Source organism: Alternaria rosae (assembly GCF_020736505.1).
Source record: "Alternaria rosae strain MPI-PUGE-AT-0040 chromosome Unknown BKA58scaffold_7, whole genome shotgun sequence".
Classification (NCBI taxonomy): domain Eukaryota; kingdom Fungi; phylum Ascomycota; class Dothideomycetes; order Pleosporales; family Pleosporaceae; genus Alternaria; species Alternaria rosae.
Genome location: NW_025763576.1, coordinates 129,561 through 145,910, shown reverse-complemented (window position 1 = coordinate 145,910; position 16,350 = coordinate 129,561). Strand labels below are relative to the sequence as shown.

General features: G+C 52.9%; 6 protein-coding genes across 6 annotated transcripts; 3 read left to right on the top strand and 3 right to left on the bottom strand.

The window, feature by feature from the left end:
* Window positions 1-466: 466 nt before the first annotated feature.
* BKA58DRAFT_202827 (uncharacterized protein) lies at window positions 467-1,757 on the bottom strand. The gene is made up of 2 exons (XM_046165864.1): window positions 1,586-1,757; window positions 467-1,535 (listed from the first exon to the last, which is right to left on the bottom strand). Exons 1-2 carry the CDS (start codon window positions 1,695-1,697, stop codon window positions 754-756), a joined length of 894 nt encoding a protein of 297 aa, XP_046022993.1. The 5' UTR covers window positions 1,698-1,757; the 3' UTR covers window positions 467-753.
* Window positions 1,758-1,854: 97 nt separating this feature from the next.
* BKA58DRAFT_459976 (uncharacterized protein) lies at window positions 1,855-3,145 on the bottom strand. Its single transcript, XM_046174736.1, has one exon. It carries the CDS (start codon window positions 3,135-3,137, stop codon window positions 1,974-1,976), a length of 1,164 nt encoding a protein of 387 aa, XP_046022992.1. The 5' UTR covers window positions 3,138-3,145; the 3' UTR covers window positions 1,855-1,973.
* Window positions 3,146-3,711: 566 nt separating this feature from the next.
* Window positions 3,712-6,836, top strand: BKA58DRAFT_318314 (uncharacterized protein; the record flags this gene model as incomplete). Its single annotated transcript, XM_046167668.1, has 4 exons — window positions 3,712-4,690; window positions 4,746-5,183; window positions 5,336-5,427; window positions 5,859-6,836. The coding sequence occupies 4 exons, from the start codon at window positions 3,712-3,714 to the stop codon at window positions 6,834-6,836; spliced, it is 2,487 nt and encodes an 828-aa protein (XP_046022991.1).
* Window positions 6,837-7,545: 709 nt separating this feature from the next.
* On the bottom strand, window positions 7,546-9,267 carry BKA58DRAFT_202802 (RAI1 like PD-XK nuclease-domain-containing protein). Its single transcript, XM_046165863.1, has 2 exons — window positions 8,706-9,267; window positions 7,546-8,603 (listed from the first exon to the last, which is right to left on the bottom strand). The coding sequence occupies exons 1-2, from the start codon at window positions 9,216-9,218 to the stop codon at window positions 7,716-7,718; spliced, it is 1,401 nt and encodes a 466-aa protein (XP_046022990.1). The 5' UTR covers window positions 9,219-9,267; the 3' UTR covers window positions 7,546-7,715.
* Window positions 9,268-9,361: 94 nt separating this feature from the next.
* On the top strand, window positions 9,362-10,104 carry BKA58DRAFT_387804 (uncharacterized protein). Its single transcript, XM_046170601.1, has 2 exons — window positions 9,362-9,742; window positions 9,835-10,104. The coding sequence occupies exons 1-2, from the start codon at window positions 9,457-9,459 to the stop codon at window positions 10,002-10,004; spliced, it is 456 nt and encodes a 151-aa protein (XP_046022989.1). The 5' UTR covers window positions 9,362-9,456; the 3' UTR covers window positions 10,005-10,104.
* A 3,681-nt stretch (window positions 10,105-13,785) lies between these two features.
* On the top strand, window positions 13,786-15,767 carry BKA58DRAFT_441341 (RNA recognition motif 2-domain-containing protein; the record flags this gene model as incomplete). The annotated part of the gene is made up of 4 exons (XM_046173815.1): window positions 13,786-14,094; window positions 14,144-14,599; window positions 14,648-14,875; window positions 14,928-15,767. The coding sequence occupies 4 exons, from the start codon at window positions 13,786-13,788 to the stop codon at window positions 15,765-15,767; spliced, it is 1,833 nt and encodes a 610-aa protein (XP_046022988.1).
* Between the last annotated feature and the right edge of the window lie 583 nt (window positions 15,768-16,350).

Below are 16,350 nucleotides of genomic sequence, written 5' to 3'. Positions count from 1 at the left end.
GACATTCATGGAGAATGATTTGGTTGCGATACCCCCTTAGCGACATTTCCTTTGGCGAAGGCGGTATTTTCTTAATACCTGCATGTTGGCACCCCGCGGTAACTGGTTACCCACTTTCCTTATGGATACAGTCGGAGTTGGATCTTTCGCTCTCCTTGGTCATGTTACTGGAATTCTGTATACGTGTTTCATTCATTCTGTCTCTTATGGTGGTCTTTTAATACTAAAAGCACCTTATTTCTTCTATTTCGCATGGTCGTCTACGATACCTAGTCGCATTGCATTGCATGAATCTCTTCTTGTTCGCGTTGTTCTGCTTCTCCATTACCGCCATACCCTTGTACAACTATAACCCGATGCATGTAGCTAGTGCTCTATAGTAGCAACCACTTAACCCTAAACACTGCGGACACGCGCGACGAATCAAATAAATCAATCATTATATCCAACACTGCATTTCCATGACCTCACTCAACAAATCGCATGTCCCCACCCAGTGAATTAGTATACGTCGTCAATGGTTCGGCTTCCGCGGCGCAACCTTGGAAACGTACGACTATTCCTGCAAACCTAACCTTGAAACACAACAACAACATGGCTATCCCAGACGTCAACTTCTTAACGACCCGAACATGGTATTTTCACCTCAGGAATGATCACGAAATCACCACGCCGCATTCCTACGCTAAAAGACACGGCAAAACATCACATGCTGCTGCGCAGTCCACCCCAGCTCATCGGAGAATGCTCCGTTCATGAATAACGACCATACATCATCGATATCACATCTCGACTAGCCGGTGCCGCAACGCCCCGTCTGCCGTTATCATTATCTGCATTGCACATCGATGGAAGGATCTCGATTCGCGAGATGCGGTAGCCGGGCCAATCAGTAGCGAAGCGAGCAGCAAGGGCCTTTGTGGGTTGACAAAGGGATTTCTGAGCTAGGCATTCTGTGCGAGAGTTGCGTGCAGGACGGGGTGGCTTGGAAGAGATCCGAGTGAGATCATGATCCTTAAGGCGCGTAAATGTCAAGATTATACATTGGGGGAAGTTGGTACAGGTTGTTGGAAGGGATGGAGGAGTTGGACGTAAGTGTCCGTGTCCTTGGCAATGGCAGTTGAGACATAACTTGTTGGTGCCAGTTGCCGGCTCATCGTTGCGAGTCGTTACTGTGGGTAGGCTTCCTATAGGTCGGATCTTTATTCCGCCTGTCGAGATGGAACTTTGTGTTGCATAGAACTGGATGGCGACTCGAGGGTGCGATACGAGGGCTGACGAGTAATGCGGACGCTGCTTCGGGACTTTGCATTCCTCCATTGAGATCGCCATGAAACATCTTGCATTAACGGACATCGTGGAGACGAATACGAGGAGTTTCTTTTTACAAAGCATAGGATTTAACCCTACAGAGTACCGTAGGAAACCGGCTTCGTGTCTTTTGTGATGCCCAGATGTGATGGCCAAGAGCTGATCAGTGATACCTCGCATGATTGAGGAAGTTTCAACACGGTCGACCCGGATTTTTACCAACACTGTTGCATTTGTCATTGACCGACAGCTTGTAAAATGATGATGACTATACATCTAATGACTCTCGGTCGTTTCGCGGGAATGTCATGGCATTCTGTACCCGGCTCCCGAGCGGCTCCCGAGTCAGGGTAAGAAAACTGGAAGATTTTCATTATACGTGTCATTCAAGGAAAGTATCGGATGCACTGCTATGTGATGCGTGCAGTGTGTGAGTCGTTGGTGTGCGTAAGTCGAAAGTAGTACAATCAACCTCCGCGGGTGCTATCTTGAGGAGCCGCGTCGCGTGCGCGGGCGCGGGTGCCGTCTCGCTTGTTCCTCCCTGCCACCCATTTTTCCCCACCATCCCATCTTTCTCCATCGTATCCTCACCGAAATTCATCGGGGAAAGCCTCCACGCGCCCGTCACCGCTTGTTCCGCGTTCGAAACACTTGTCTTCAACTCATGCATCCTTCACAGGATGCTTCCACTGCTGGTACGACACGTAAGCCTGGAAACCGGAGATTCCGAGCCCTAAGATTCCAATGAGTACCGCGATGAAAACACCGATCATCGTTGCCATCAGCATGTACCTTGCGCCGCTCTTTCGCTCAAACCAGCTCTCCAATCGAGTTCGCGGTTTTGGATTTTGCAGTTCCTCGTAGAGCTCTGCCAGTCGATTGCCAAAGTAGGGATACGAAAGTATGGTGTCGTTATGCCCATAATGATCCCAGGATTCGAATCTCATGAGGTCTTCGTCAAAACCGTGTTTTGCAACAAGTGACGAGAGAAGGGCCTGCGACTCGCTATCTGAGGGAAACAGGACGTTATGTATGGTGTCAAACACCTCTAAGATGAGCTGTCGCGGTAGCATACACGCTGTCGGTTGACTTCTAGACACTAACAGAGTTTCTTTCAGCATCGCCGTACAATGGAAGACCTTCAGTACACCTCTTTCACGATCCAGTAGTAGATGACTTCGCAGATCAGTCGTTGCTTCTAGGCGGAGTTCGAGGACCCTCCGCAACTCATTCGCGCTCACAGCAGCTGTTACGACCGGCCATTCAACTCTTTCCTTCCCAGATATGATAGATGGATTGGGTCGTTTTGGAAATGCTTCTACGAGAAAGTCATGTGCGGAAACACCATCTCGCCATGGCAGTGATGAGCTACCTTCCTCCAAGAGGTTCGCGCGCTCACACGTGTTTCCGCAATCGACCAAGAACAAGATGCTGGCTGCAAGATCCATGGCGCGATGCTGATCTATTGTAGCAGGAGCTTCTGCGTCGCCGATGCGCTGTCCCACAAAATGGTGCTGAATCATCTCCTCTCGCGTGCTATGAGGTTGACTTTGGATAAGCTGAATCAGGTCCAAAAGATCTCCATGCGACCTCAATGCTGGGCGCGGAGTGAACAGCTCAGGTACGTAGGTTGCCGTCAAGGTCTTGTAACGAGTCCAGCAAGCAGCCTGTCGCTTCGCTCGGCCCCAGAAACATTGCGCATTGGAACATGCCGGTTTACCTGGACAATGGTCGCATAGCCGCCATCCCCACAGACATTGGCCCAGTTGCTGCAAATCACTGTCAGTCGTGGAGTGCAAAGGGAAAAACTCGATTCTTTCAGCCATACGATGATTCAAGCAAAGACGAATAGGAGCTTAGCCTGGAGCACTCAGCTATGCTCCGTCAAGGCAGCGTTGCGTGCTTATATGTACTCACATTGCGTGGCGGATGATGCATAGCCTAAGGCAAGTGGCTGCATCTTCATTGGGCGTCGGATTCGCAACGTGCATGCGTATCCTGAGCGCGCCCAATCATGAAGCGGCGCTCATTCGAGTAGCTGATACGCATGCACACAGCCCACAATTGAATGTTCAGGCTCACCGGTTACGAAACAGGTGTGCGGAGTATGCGGCCTTTTCTATCGTCTCATGCGATCATTTCTCGTCGGTTGTCACTACACATCGAAGGGTCCGCGCCTGGAATCCTCACGCCGACAACATGGAGACCCCGCGGCCCACACCACCTCGAGCGCAAGTTGCAACTGATGAGTCTGCTACATGTTCCGGCTACAGAAGCCCACCGAGAAGTCCCAGTGCTCGATCAGCCTCGGTGACAGCAACCACCCCAAACAGCTGCGCTTCGACAATGCCTCCACAAGAACCACATATTGCACCAAAAATAGCCTCGCATCCTTCTCGTATGATTCAAGGTATGCACGTATTCCAACGGACAGTAAGCGAAGACACGAGGAAACGTTTTCAGGACGTTATGAGCCGTCTTTCTGGCCCTTTAGCTGCGTATTTACGCAAAAGTCGGCATGAACATCGACCCACAGCTATCCGGCTGATGTTTTTGGGACAAGACGAAGACTCAGCTCGACCATGGATTGTCGTTCTGTGTCCAGAGCCAGTCAAGAAGAGAGCAGAGAAGTTCTTCAAGCAAGACATGGCCCAACGTCTATGTCAACTCGACGAACCCGGCCGAGAAAGCTTCCACGTGGTGGTGGTCGGTCACGCGCCTCGACCTAAGACTGGTGGATCTGCTCGCCGTGTGACGATGTCCTCAGGGCTTCCAACGGGCGACGGCAGCATCTTGCGCACCTTTTCGTCCTCGTCTCAGGCTGATACAAAATATCATGGGAAAACATCTTCGGCTGCGATAGGAGGATACATCTTGGTCAGCAATTTTGATGGTACAGAGGTGGTTTACGGCTTGACAGCGGGTCATGTGTTCCCGCAGACAGGGATTGACAGTCCATCTTCAGATGGGCCGTGGGGCGGTTCGATACCCTCCCCAGATTCAAGTGATTTGGAAGATAATATCACAGGCATCCCAGAACACAGCGCCGAGGATCGTGGCCAGAGTCTCCTCGAAAGCTTCATTGGACCGAGAAGTGAACCAGCGTGGACGGGCATGGTATTGGCGGAAGTTTCGTTCTCCCGTGAGGCTCGAGACAGAGATTGGGCATTGATCGAACGTATTCGTACGACCCAGATTGAATCACTATACACGAAAGCTCCAGAAAGAGAAGTCGTGCTTGGTACCATGAAAGACCTACAGCCCGCCCAGCTATACTTCGGTGCAGAAGTCGCTTTGAACTGCACAATTTCCCGGGATATCTCAATGATTCTGACGCCATCGGGACATAACTTCGTTCAGGCACATATACTCACATTAGGTAATGAGACCGTATGGAAGCAGTCACGAGTCGCACTAACCTTCTATCTACACAGATGCTTCTAAAAGTATACCGGGCGGTGCATCTGGCACGTGGATTACTTCGCCTTTGACTCGAAGTCGAGGCCGCCGGATGGATGTGTCCCCTTGGCGTATATCCGTCTACGGCCAGGTAGTGGCTGACGACATCTTCGAGGATGGTTACATGGTTCCGCTGACCGATATAATGGAGGACATCAAGAAATTGACGAAAGCTGCAGCCGTAAGGCTACCATTGTCTTTGTCGGAGGTTGGGCAATTGCTTTCCAAGCAACGAGATAGAGAAGAGCCGGACCAACTAGACAGGGAAAAGGCAATTTCTAGCTTTCCGACCAATACACGCGTACCCGAAGACATGGAGCGGGTAGAAAAACGTCCCACTACCACTGGTATGAAAGATCACTCTACCAAAGTTGATTCTTACATGCCGGCGCTTTACCAAACGACAGAAGAAGGTTTCATTGCCATTACCCATAACGACTCGCGTTGGCAAGCTTCATCAGCAGCAGCAGACTGTCCAGACAAAGTTCTCTATGACGCGTTCGATGGGAGCCCTTGGTACTGTCGCTTACGAGACAAATGATACGGGACACCTAGGCCCAGGAAGCGTCTAACAGAAGCTCTGCGGACATCAGAAGAGGACGGGCGGCTGAAGAAGATGAGAGGACATGGGGCTCCGTGGAATCGAGTCATGGAAGAGTTCTCGGACAGGTCTGAGGGGAGTGTCGGGGAACACTGATACCTAGATTTGCATCATGTGCACATGGGCGAAGGTTCTTCAGCGCCACGAACCTAGAGTGCAGCGAAATGGGCCAGAAATTTTGCGTAGTATAGAAGTTGCTCGACGCTTCGAAAGGATCGAAAGACGTTTTGTTATTCGCTTGCGAACGTTTTTAGCCTAAGCTGCGCCGTTGTAAATTGAGGTGGTGCAGGGATTGGGAAGTGGCTGGGGGCTGAACGTCGCTTATGTACGTCACAGCGACCTTCAACGCGCGAACGACGCTCGATCTTTCTCGTAACCGACGGCAATAAGCCTTACTTGAGAGCAACATCCAAAAGGTCGCAATCGAACAAGTGCGCACCTCCAAGCCATCGCGAACATGCCACCAAAACGCCAAAAGGCCGCTGAGCCAGCTTCGACACCCGAGTCCAAAAGGCGTGTCACGCGCTCATCTACTAGAACAAACACAGGACAAGCGAAAGAATTGCCAGACTTACTGAATGATTCGCCTGAGGCGGAACCAAAAGCGCCGAAAGGACAACGTGCGGCCAAGCCTAAGAGGCAATCTCAAAAGGGTGCGAAATCTGAAGCAGATGCACAGCCAGTCGAAGATAGCGATCCAATACCCCAAAGTTACACAACGCTCACCATCATACACGACCTCGTCAAAAAACCGATCCAATGCCATCAGTACACTCCCATAACATCGCTATCCACACCCTTACCAACCCTCTTCTTTACCCACGGAGCAGGCGGCACGCTCTCCGCCGACGCCGTAGTAAATTTCTGTTCTGGATTTTCCTCTTCGTGCCCCGTCCTCGCTTTTCAGGGCTCCATGAATCTCAAGGCGCGGACGAAAGGCTTCCACGCATGTATTGATGAGCTGAACTCCAGCCAAGAGACTGCACTAGAGGGAGCCAAAGAGGAAAGGGCTGGTGAGAAGACATTGTTACTAGGTGGACGAAGCATGGGCGCTCGAGCTGCCGTCATCGCTGCTAGCGAACACCTAGCCTCACTAGATGACTCCCAAAGAGAAAGGCTGAGCATACAGCTGATACTGGTTTCCTACCCACTCCTCGGCCCCAAAGACGAATTACGCGATCAAGTTCTCCTCGACCTACCCAAGAGAGTCCGCATCCTCTTCATCAGCGGCGATGAAGACGGCATGTGCCCCATCGATCTGCTGAACGAAACAAGGGAGAAGCTGAAGGCAAAATCGCAGCTTGTAGTTGTTACCAATGCGAACCATGGCATGCACGTCGTACCTGCTAGCAGGACGCGGGGTGTAGGAGAAGAGACGGGACGGGTGGCGGCGCGATGGGTGGAAGGAGGTATTGCAGAAGATGAGGTATACATTGATGAGCTAGAAGGAGAAGAAGAACGATGAGGATACAATAATACCACCCTTCCCATTTCCTCCCCTTCCATTCAGATCACCAACGATCACACCACACCGCCCAACTACCTAACCATTCCCCTCCCCTTCTCAGCATCCCCCTTCCTCCTCCACATCCTCTTTACTAAAACGCCCTCCTCCCTCTCGCCCATAACATACCAATTCCCTTCTTTCCCATACACCTCGCCCAAGTCTTCCCATTCGATCGACACCTCATCGCACAAGTGTCTGGCCTCTTCATTTTCTCTCTCAATCTTTACGCCGTTTATCCACCTTGTCAACTCCTCCCGCGTCGCTATCGCCTTATCCAACCGCGACATCAGTTCGTCGATGTGCTGGAGTTGCGGATCCGTCTGGGTTTGCTGGCAGCGGTCTTGTTCGATGGTTTCGGGGCAGCAGGTGGGGATGGGCATGGGCATGAGGATGAGGCTATCTCTACGCGTTGAAGGAGTAGTTTGAGTGGGTGGCATTGTGGATGATTCTAGTGAGTTGGGTGTTAGTTTCGAGAAGACAAGGACGGTGGAGAGGATGGACGACGTACTGAATTGAGGTTTGGGGTATACATTGGGGTTATTTAGGATGAGATGTTCAGGTCAGAGGTGGTGCGGCAGTTTGGTATTTGATATTTCCGGATGTGAGTTCAGGATAACTGGGCTCTATCGTGTACTAGGGATAGCTGCAGGCTGTTTATTCAGAAGAAGGGAAAAGGTGAAGGCAGCTCTGGGGATCATGTTGGTTGTGCAGAGGTGAATACCGGATACTAACCATGGTTTCGTTGTTGCACGTAATGACATGAGCAACTTCACACTTCAGATGAGACAGTAACACAACCTACGAGAAATCTCTTTGAGCCACAGGCGAGACACCCATTCAAGATGTCTCAACCTCACCCACAGTATCTTCGTCCTTTTGCGCCTCGCCATCCTCTCCGCCGTCTTGCGCAGCTTCAGAGCTCTTACTCTTGAACATCTTGAAGTCCTTACTCACGATATCGCCCGTCCCATCCCCAACCCTCCTTACCTCCACAACCCCACTCTTCTTCCTCAGCACAACACTCCATACCCCTTCCCCGACCACAACCCCTTTGAGCCAGCCCAGAAACTCCGTCGCAAAATTGATACACACATTTCCGTCCCAGCAATTCGTGCCCTGGCGCACCATACCCGGTATCTCATGCGTATTGAACGTCTGCAGACTCCGCAGAATGCCTGCTTTACTTCTGAACCCCACGGTGATCTTAGGTACGCCGAGCAGGAAAGACTGGGCCCAGAACTTAAGGAGCTTGCGTTCGAATTTTAGAATGTCACGGTGTTGTTGTTGGCGTGGGGGAGGCAGTTCTTCGCTTGTCTTCAACTCAACCCATTGCACCTGTTCATCCGGGTTTTTCGGTTTGGGCGCGAGGAGGCCGTCTACTTCACCGCCTAGGATTAGGCTGTGGGGCCCGAAGGATGTGTGCACGATAGAGCAGTGTTGCGCGTGGTTTGACACGATGCCTGTTTGGTGGCGCTTGATCTCTTCCCGTGGTGTGTCTTGAGGTAGGGTGGGTATGAGGGCGAGTTTCTCGAACTTGTAGCCCCAGTATGTCATCATCTCGCGCGATTGCTGGTCGGGGTGTTGGTGGCGGGGAGGTGGGCGCGTGCTTTCTGCTGCGCGGTCGGCGGCTCGGGAGGGGAAGTCCTCTTCGATGTATATTGTGTTGTTGTGAAGGGTTGCGAACATGCTGAATTCGGCGAAGTTGTCGAAGGGGGCGGTCATGATCTGGGGGGTGTTAGGAATTGATCTGGAGAAAAAGCGGCGGCAAGGTAAGAAAGCTGGTTTCGCTTACCTTGCTATGTCTCATGCCTGCCATTATCAACATACCTTGGTCATCATGCCTCTCCAGGTCATGAAGTCGGCCTTGACTTCCTCCTTACCCGTCTTGTCTTCCATGAGCGCCCTCAGTAGACTGTCCAGATGTGGGTCTTCCTTATCTTCATAGTGTTTGAAAGTCTCGAAGCCCTCCTTCAGGTCTGCGCCCATTGGTGGCGGTATATAGTAGTTGATGCCCGACTCATCATGCTGGTACTCGTGGTTGTCGTCGTATGAGAAGTGTGCGACTTCACGAGGGCGCTTGATCTTGGCCGACGCGCCGCGGAAGCGATTAACAGGTTGTATAGAGAAGCGATGAACTGGAGTATCAACTGCCGAAGCCGCGCTCTTAGCAGTCGGCATGTCTGAATTCGTCGCCGGAGTTGAGGCTGGAGCAGCTGCTTTCGGAGGCGCGCGAGTTCTGGGTCGTTTCCGGGGCGGCGATCGATCTTCTGTATCTGCCGGTGGACTTGGCGATTGCGCAGGAAGATCCGTAGGAGCTTCAGCTGATGTTGAGCTCGCCATGATGTAATTGTATGCTGTCGGTGTCACGAGGACGCGCCTCAGGTTTCGCCGCGGGAGTGTCGCAATCCCAAACCCCAGCCGCCCCCACCAAACGCTTGTACCTGACTAGCTACGGCGCGCCATTCATCCCACCAACACCGAAACATCATCGACATCCAACCTCATTCCATATCCCGTCTTCCACCGCGCACAAAAGACCACCTGCTCTGCTCCATACTACCTTCCATTCACTGCCAAAATGGACAACCGCGCAATTCGCCTCCCCCCAACAACACGCCGCAACATCTTCGCCGCCCACACCACCCAACAACAACAAACGCAATCACAACAACCACCCGCTCGTCGGCAGAACCAAGCTGCACCTTCTATCCGCCCCGACAGCCGCGAAATAGAACAAGACATCTTCATGCAGCCCACCCAAGACGAGTTCGTTGAGCGCGACGACATCGGGGAATACGTTGTCAAAGCGCCGGCGCCTGTGTACAGGGAGATGGGTGTGGGGAGTGAGGGGGATGAGGAGGGCGGTACGTTGATTCTATTCCCTTTCCCTTGCAGTGAGAAGTCGGAGATTGGAATGAGTTGGTTACAGCCAATGCTGACGTACGTATGTGAATAGAGCAAGAAAACGAAATGATACAACTCTACGGCAAGACCAACGCACAATGGGATGCCGTCGTCGTGGAAGAGGAGATTCGGGCTGCGTTGAAGAGTAGTCTCAAGAAGAAGGTCGCTAGTTTGGAGGATGATAGGTGGATGTTTGAGGGGGAGGGGGAGGGCAGGAAGTAGATGAGGGTTTTGTTGGAGATGGGTATGTGGGGTTGGGCTTTTGAGAGGGAGGGTGGCGTTTGATTGTATGATACCCTAGTATATGGTTATTGGAATTGATATTTGTCTGAATTGGGCTGATGCTGTATGATCTGTTGAGTGAGGCCTGTATGCCGTCGATGTATTTTTATGTGATGGAAGATTGTGTATCCTGTTACGGGGAGGTAGTTAGTGTGAGGTTGGAGCATCTTCGTAAGACTAGGAAGCATCCCATCAAAGACATGATGTCCTCACACTGGTGTTCTCGGGTGTGTCAATAGAGCATGACAATTACGTGGAGGCAGAGGATGTGAGATAGTTCGACAGAAGAACGTTGAATACATCCCGGGTACACGATATCAGTGACAAGTCAAATTGCAAGAGTAATCGAGTTCATTCGCGGACTTACGCCCATAATAGCTGCCGCATTTACTAACCCCCCATCCTCAATCCCACCAGCCGCCCAAACGCCCACCGAAAAGTCAAAACCTGGGTATCCAAACATCCAAAAACGCCTTCGTTCTCACGCCCGCCCAGAAATCCCACCCACCAACCCAGAACCCTCAATCTATGAAACCAAGTTAGCAAAACCGCACCAATCTAAACATTTGACAATTGCACTTACAACTCAAACGCCCTCCTCATACTCATCCCCACCATATAGCCTGCCCGCCCAATTGACCGCAGCCAACAGTACCGGGAGCCCCTTCTCCAGCTCCTCGAGCTCCCTCTCCTCGTTCTCGTCCAGCGTCTCCCACAGGTCCTGGTACGCCTCGATGCGGTCGTACAGCGTACTCGCCATTTCCTCGAGGCCGCGGAAGAACCAGTAGAGGCGCTTCTCCGCCGGAGAGTCGGAGGCGGGCGGCAGGTGCGGGAACTCCTCGAGGGAGGGGACGAGGAGGTTGCCGAAGTCAATTGTGAAGTCGTCCATCTTTGGTGATGAAGATGGAGGGAGAGGAGGAAGGGGGTTTGTAATAGTAGTGGTGGTAGTAGTAGTAGTAGTAATTAAGCTTCTTGTGATGATGATGATGATGTGCTTGTTGGTGCTGGTTTAGGTGTTGGGGCAAGTCGTTTTCGAGCATTTATGTGGGCGATTTGGGGATGCCAAGACTGCGTTTGGCGACGGTCTGGCTTCGCTATTGTTGAGTACTTTACGCGTAGTGACTGTGACAGCGTTATTCAGGGAGACTGAGAGGACCGCCTGCTGCTATTGAGAGGGAGGCGAGCTAATTCTTTGGTGTAGGATATCGGATGTCGTGTTTGCATCCGCGAGGGTGAAGTACATACTTTACCCCGATGCCCTCATCACAGAGGCACCTTTCGACGAACCCTTCTACAGCGCCATGTAGCTTTCGGCCTACCCCATACGCCGTCGTTATCCTCCCAATCTACCGCCGTATACGCCTCAAGCCGCTGCCGACCGTGCGAACGAGACCGAGTATACAAGGTGGAGGCACAATAAGGACACACGGAGGCACACAATGGGAAGGAGACTATACGGCGAGACAATGAGAAGGTTCTTGTACTCAATTGCCAACCGTTGGGTCGAGGGTATGTCGCAGTCGAGTCGGACAACGGAGGAGGCAGCGCCCTGTCTGCCAGCGACGAGGCTGACAGACCTTCCCGCCTTGCGCTATCCCGATGACAGACCCCACGGACCTATGTTATGATACGAAAGTCGGCGTAGAGTTGAGTGATACTGATGTTGAGGAGAGGCGGAAAATGTTGACAGACAACGGACAACAGATATGGAAGATGAGACTTTACCAGAAAAGGGGCAATCCAGTAGCTACGAATCAGGAGCAGTAGACGCTTCCGGTCTACGTTTTGAAGTCGCTCGTACCTGCCTGCCGCAACGGTCGTGATGTTCTCGTCGCGCGATCTGTCAGCCCGCCAGACCCTGGGCCTTGAAGGGGCCATTCGCGCATCCTCGCGACGAGCGGTCCACGTTTGTCATGCGATGTTCGTATGTGGCTTACCGACCCTTGTGATACCAAAGTAGAGCCTGAAGCTGCTCACGTCCGTCCAGGCCGCCTGTTTCGTTGTCGCGGGTGTCACAAGGATCTTGAGGCCTCCTTTTCGCGAAAGATGTCGGGAGTCACCATTCGAGCAGCGTTTTTCCGTGAACGTTCAGTGAATGTTACCGTTCAGTCTACGTGCTCGGATACCAATCTGCCCCTCGCTATCGCCGTTGCTGCCGTGAGTCGCGAACCTGTAGCTCCTGCCCTTGAGGCAGTCGCGGACCGCTTTCTACGGCAGAGCTCACATGTGATGCTGAGTCTTTCCTGACGAGCTCGAGGTCGCCTTGGAGACAGTCTTCGTTCCGAACAATGCAAGTAACGATGTCTGGGCCCCCTTGAAGCTGGCGGCACGCCTGGAGTCACGGATCTGCAGCTCCTGCCGTCTTGGCAGCCACGAAGCGCGCCCAAGGACAGCGGGCACCACAGAATGCTGAGTCTCTACTGATGATCTTCTCGTCCTGGTTATGGCAGTATTCAATCTCAATCATACTAATACTCGTGTCCGCGCCCCTGTGAAGCTGTCCGCATGCTTGGAGTCGCGATTGCCTGCCCAGCGGGATCGGCACCATCCCCGCGGCCTCTGGGTTCACAAGAAGCTGCTGAATCTCAGGGGTGAGGTTATGGTTCCCAAGAAGCTGGTTCCCGATGCCACGTTTTCTGGAGTCTCGCCGTCTCCACGATGTTCAGCTTTGGAGTTGCCCTCCGCCCCGCTCCAGCGTGCCTTCCCAGAATGACCGTGTTTGTTTCCTGCCTGCCACAAGCAGTCACTACTGCCTCAACAAACAGAATGACGCGGAGAAGCTTACAAGTATGATCATCATGCACTCAAATCGCCTCGGCTCGTTGCACACGCTTCCAGCTCACAATGTGCATGTGTCGGCCTCATGAGCTCCCCGTGGGCATCGTGAGATCCACCAACACGCTTCCAAGGCGTGTCTGAGGGGCTTCTCCAGCTTTCAGTCGATGAAACCTGGCGATTTTTCTTACCTTCACGTGGTAAAGAGGGAGATTTGGCAATGCCACATAGACTTCGAAGCAGCTCACAGCACTTCTATCCATCTTCCGACTCGCTGCAGGCATCTTCTGGCACTATTCTGACGCACTTTCACATCTCCGGCGCTCCCTCACGCTCCTGCCACTCCAGTCATCCTGCCATTCCGGTGCCCGCTAGTAGGCGGTCAGACGTCCTGGACGCCGCTAGAACCGGTGAGTGGGTCCTCAGGATAACGTGCAAAAGCGGTTGAGGCATGGAACTTCAACCTCAGGCTTCGTCTTGCAGCTGCGATGCATCATCAACTCCATTGATGCCTCGTATACCTGAAAAACAGAAGTTGTAGAGCTCGTCGAGCGCTATCTCCTCATGCTCGTCTGGCCCCGTCCGGTTGGTGGTTCTCTTGGAGTCGTGGGATACCCGAATCACTTCGTCTGAGTTCGTCCACCAGGTCTCGCCGCGACTTCCTCACCACGACCTTCTCTCTGACACTTTTCCTCCCAATCCGTACGATGAGTTCTCTGGCCTCAAATACTGCCGTCACCTGACCTCCGGAGCTTCGGCGCTGGTGCAAGTATATGAGCAGCCCTTCCCTCGCGCCTTCCACCTCTTGCCCACTCACACCCACCCGAATCCCCATCCATACCTGATATTGACAGACTCCTTACTTGAGCTTTGCCAATCATCCATCTCTTGCTTCCACATTACATCCTCCTCTTGTACAACATCAAGATCCTTCTTCGACGTCATCATGTCTCACCCTTCACCAAACTCATCCTCGGCCAACGGCCCTCCCTCATCCCCCTTTGGCGGCACCAATCCTACCGTGTACTCGCCCGACGTCGAGCGAAAGACCCATCACCGTCGTCAACTTACCGCCATCCCCATCGGCAAGCAGGCCTCCAAGACCTTCCTTCCCGAGCCGCCTGCCTACATCGAGGGTGCCTTCGTCGATGAGCTCGATGAGTTCGTCAACACCTTCGTCTCTCGGTACCTCTACGTTGAGGGCGGTCATGATGCAGAGCACTTGAAGTTCCTTGTTCAGACCCAGATGAAGCGTGTAAGTGTCGTCCCCTTCCTTCGACATGCTTCATACTAACCTCTTTCAGTACGACTGCTTCAAGCACTCGGCCATCTTCCTCCAAGAGCCTCACGCCGCTATCTTTATTCGATACGATAGCCTTTCCGATGCTGTCGAAGCCCGGGACCTCCTTATCCAGGCCGGTTTCTCCACCCACTACGCCACCATGGATGACCTCGCCCGCTCCATGGCCAAGGACATCCGCGACATTCAGCCGTTCGAAGGCCAGATCTTCCTGTCCATGTTCATCGACGCCAACCCTGAGCACGCTGTCTGGGAGTTCACTGCCGACGACTTCGACGACGTCACCAAGCAGGTCGAGCACATCGCCAAGGAGTTCGGTAGTGTTCGCAACATCGTCCATGTCGATACCCTCCATGATGCTATGCGTCTGATCTTTCGCATCGAGTTCGACTCGATCGATGCCGCCCAGCGCGCCATCCAATCTCTTCGCCGCACTCCTGTACATGGCTTTGGTGCCGATGTAAGCACCCCACCTTCAACTCTTCTGTTCTTGCTAACCTTCTCACAGCGATCGTACTACTGGTCTATCATCAACGTCGGTGACTGGTTCGACGAGCGCCCGCTGGCCCCTCACCGTTTCCAACATCGCGGCGATACTCGTCGTCCGTATCCCCGTCAATACCGCAACGAAGAGCCCCAGGATGAGCACAACCGTGTCCACCGTGAGCGCATTCTCGACGGCAGCGATGTTCGAACCACCGTCATGCTTCGCAACATCCCGGCTTCGTGCGACTGGGTAAGTCTTTCTTTCCACGTCTGTCCCGAAGCCCTACTAATTCTTCTGACAGATGACACTCAAGAACATTCTTGACAAGATCTGTTTCGGCACCTACGACTTCTTGTACTTGCGCATCGACTTCAAGAAGTGTGCCAACGTTGGCTACGCCTTCATCAACTTCACCGACGTCGGCGGCATGCTCATGCTCCTCGAGATGGAGTTTCGCTTATGGCCTGGTTTCATCTCCGAGAAGAAGGTCGGTATCTCGTATGCGACGATCCAGGGACGCGAGGCGCTAGTCCAGAAGTTCCGCAACTCTTCTGTTATGCAGGAGACCCCATACTGCCGCCCGCGCCTCTTCATCACTCTTGATGAGGCGGATATGATGAGCTCGATTCGCCACGCCGGTACTGAGCTGCCTCTGCCCCGCCCGGACAACATCTCCAAGTTGCAGCGCTCTATCGACAGCGCTCGGAGCACTGGTCTGTTTGCTCCTCGAGGATACTCTTCCGGCACTGAATACCGTCACCACTTCAGCACCTTTGACCGCGGCAGCCCTAGGGACAACATCCAGACGGCCATGCACCATGCTCACCAGCACGCGGCTCCTCTTCAGTTCGCCGGTTTGACTGAGGCTCAGAAGCAGAAGATCGAGGCCTGGTACCTGCATGTCTTCGGCGGCGGCCACTGCGGTTCCATCGGTTTCGACTCTATCCCGTTGACCCACATCAAGCTATACTTCGACGAGCACCCCCATTTTTCGCCGATTCGTCTGACCATGGCTCGTTCATCCGGCAGCGGCAACGGCACTCTTCGTCGTCCTGCACGTGGATCCGATAGCGACAACTGGCGCGGAGGTTCTTCTGGCCCCTTCCACGGCACCCAGGGCAGCCGCAACCGCTGGATGTAAGCACCGTTTACCCACCGACGCATACGCGGTCGCAACGTCTCTTCCGACTAGACCTTGCGCAACGAGTACACGGCTTCTTTCTTTGTTTTCGATCTGTTCCCAGATGTTTGCCAGACCAGGAGTTTTCTTTACGATTTGTTCGGTGTGGCTATTGAAACACTGTCTCGGGTGTATATCTTCTGGGTCGGATTCGATGCGATTTGTCCATGATGTGGATGAGTTGGAGGATTGAAAGATGATCTGACCTGATGATGGATGCCACTGATGAACCTGAATGTACCTAATACTTGCTTTTCCAATCAAAACTTCATGAGCTTTGCTCACCAAACTTGTTCCTTCTCTTGCTTCGTGACTTGATGTGGTAATATATTGATCACTGACTTGCTTGTTTGTCTTCGCCGATCGCTGGTGCCTTTGATGTGGGGAGATTGTTGGATGTGACCGTGAACTCATTGACGTTGCCGTGCCTGATGCCGACCAAAGAGGGTTCTCGTTGCCGTACATGGTGACCGGAAGATGAAGTACAGCCTTTCCATAGTCAATGCTCCAGCTACGTCGATGCAAGAGACACCTTACTGCCGTC

Excerpts from the sequence above, each read along its gene's own strand:
- BKA58DRAFT_387804 (XM_046170601.1), top strand. The coding sequence starts at position 9,457 with ATGGACAACCGCGCAATTCGCCTCCCCCCAACAACACGCCGCAACATC. Across the intron at positions 9,743-9,834 it reads TGAGGGGGATGAGGAGGGCG|AGCAAGAAAACGAAATGATA; the intron begins GTACGTTGATTC and ends GTATGTGAATAG.
- BKA58DRAFT_202802 (XM_046165863.1), bottom strand. The coding sequence starts at position 9,218 with ATGGCGAGCTCAACATCAGCTGAAGCTCCTACGGATCTTCCTGCGCAA. Across the intron at positions 8,604-8,705 it reads GGAGAGGCATGATGACCAAG|ATCATGACCGCCCCCTTCGA; the intron begins GTATGTTGATAA and ends AACACCCCCCAG.
- BKA58DRAFT_459976 (XM_046174736.1), bottom strand. The coding sequence starts at position 3,137 with ATGGCTGAAAGAATCGAGTTTTTCCCTTTGCACTCCACGACTGACAGT.
- BKA58DRAFT_202827 (XM_046165864.1), bottom strand. The coding sequence starts at position 1,697 with ATGACACGTATAATGAAAATCTTCCAGTTTTCTTACCCTGACTCGGGA. Across the intron at positions 1,536-1,585 it reads ACGACCGAGAGTCATTAGAT|TGTTGGTAAAAATCCGGGTC; the intron begins GTATAGTCATCA and ends CAAATGCAACAG.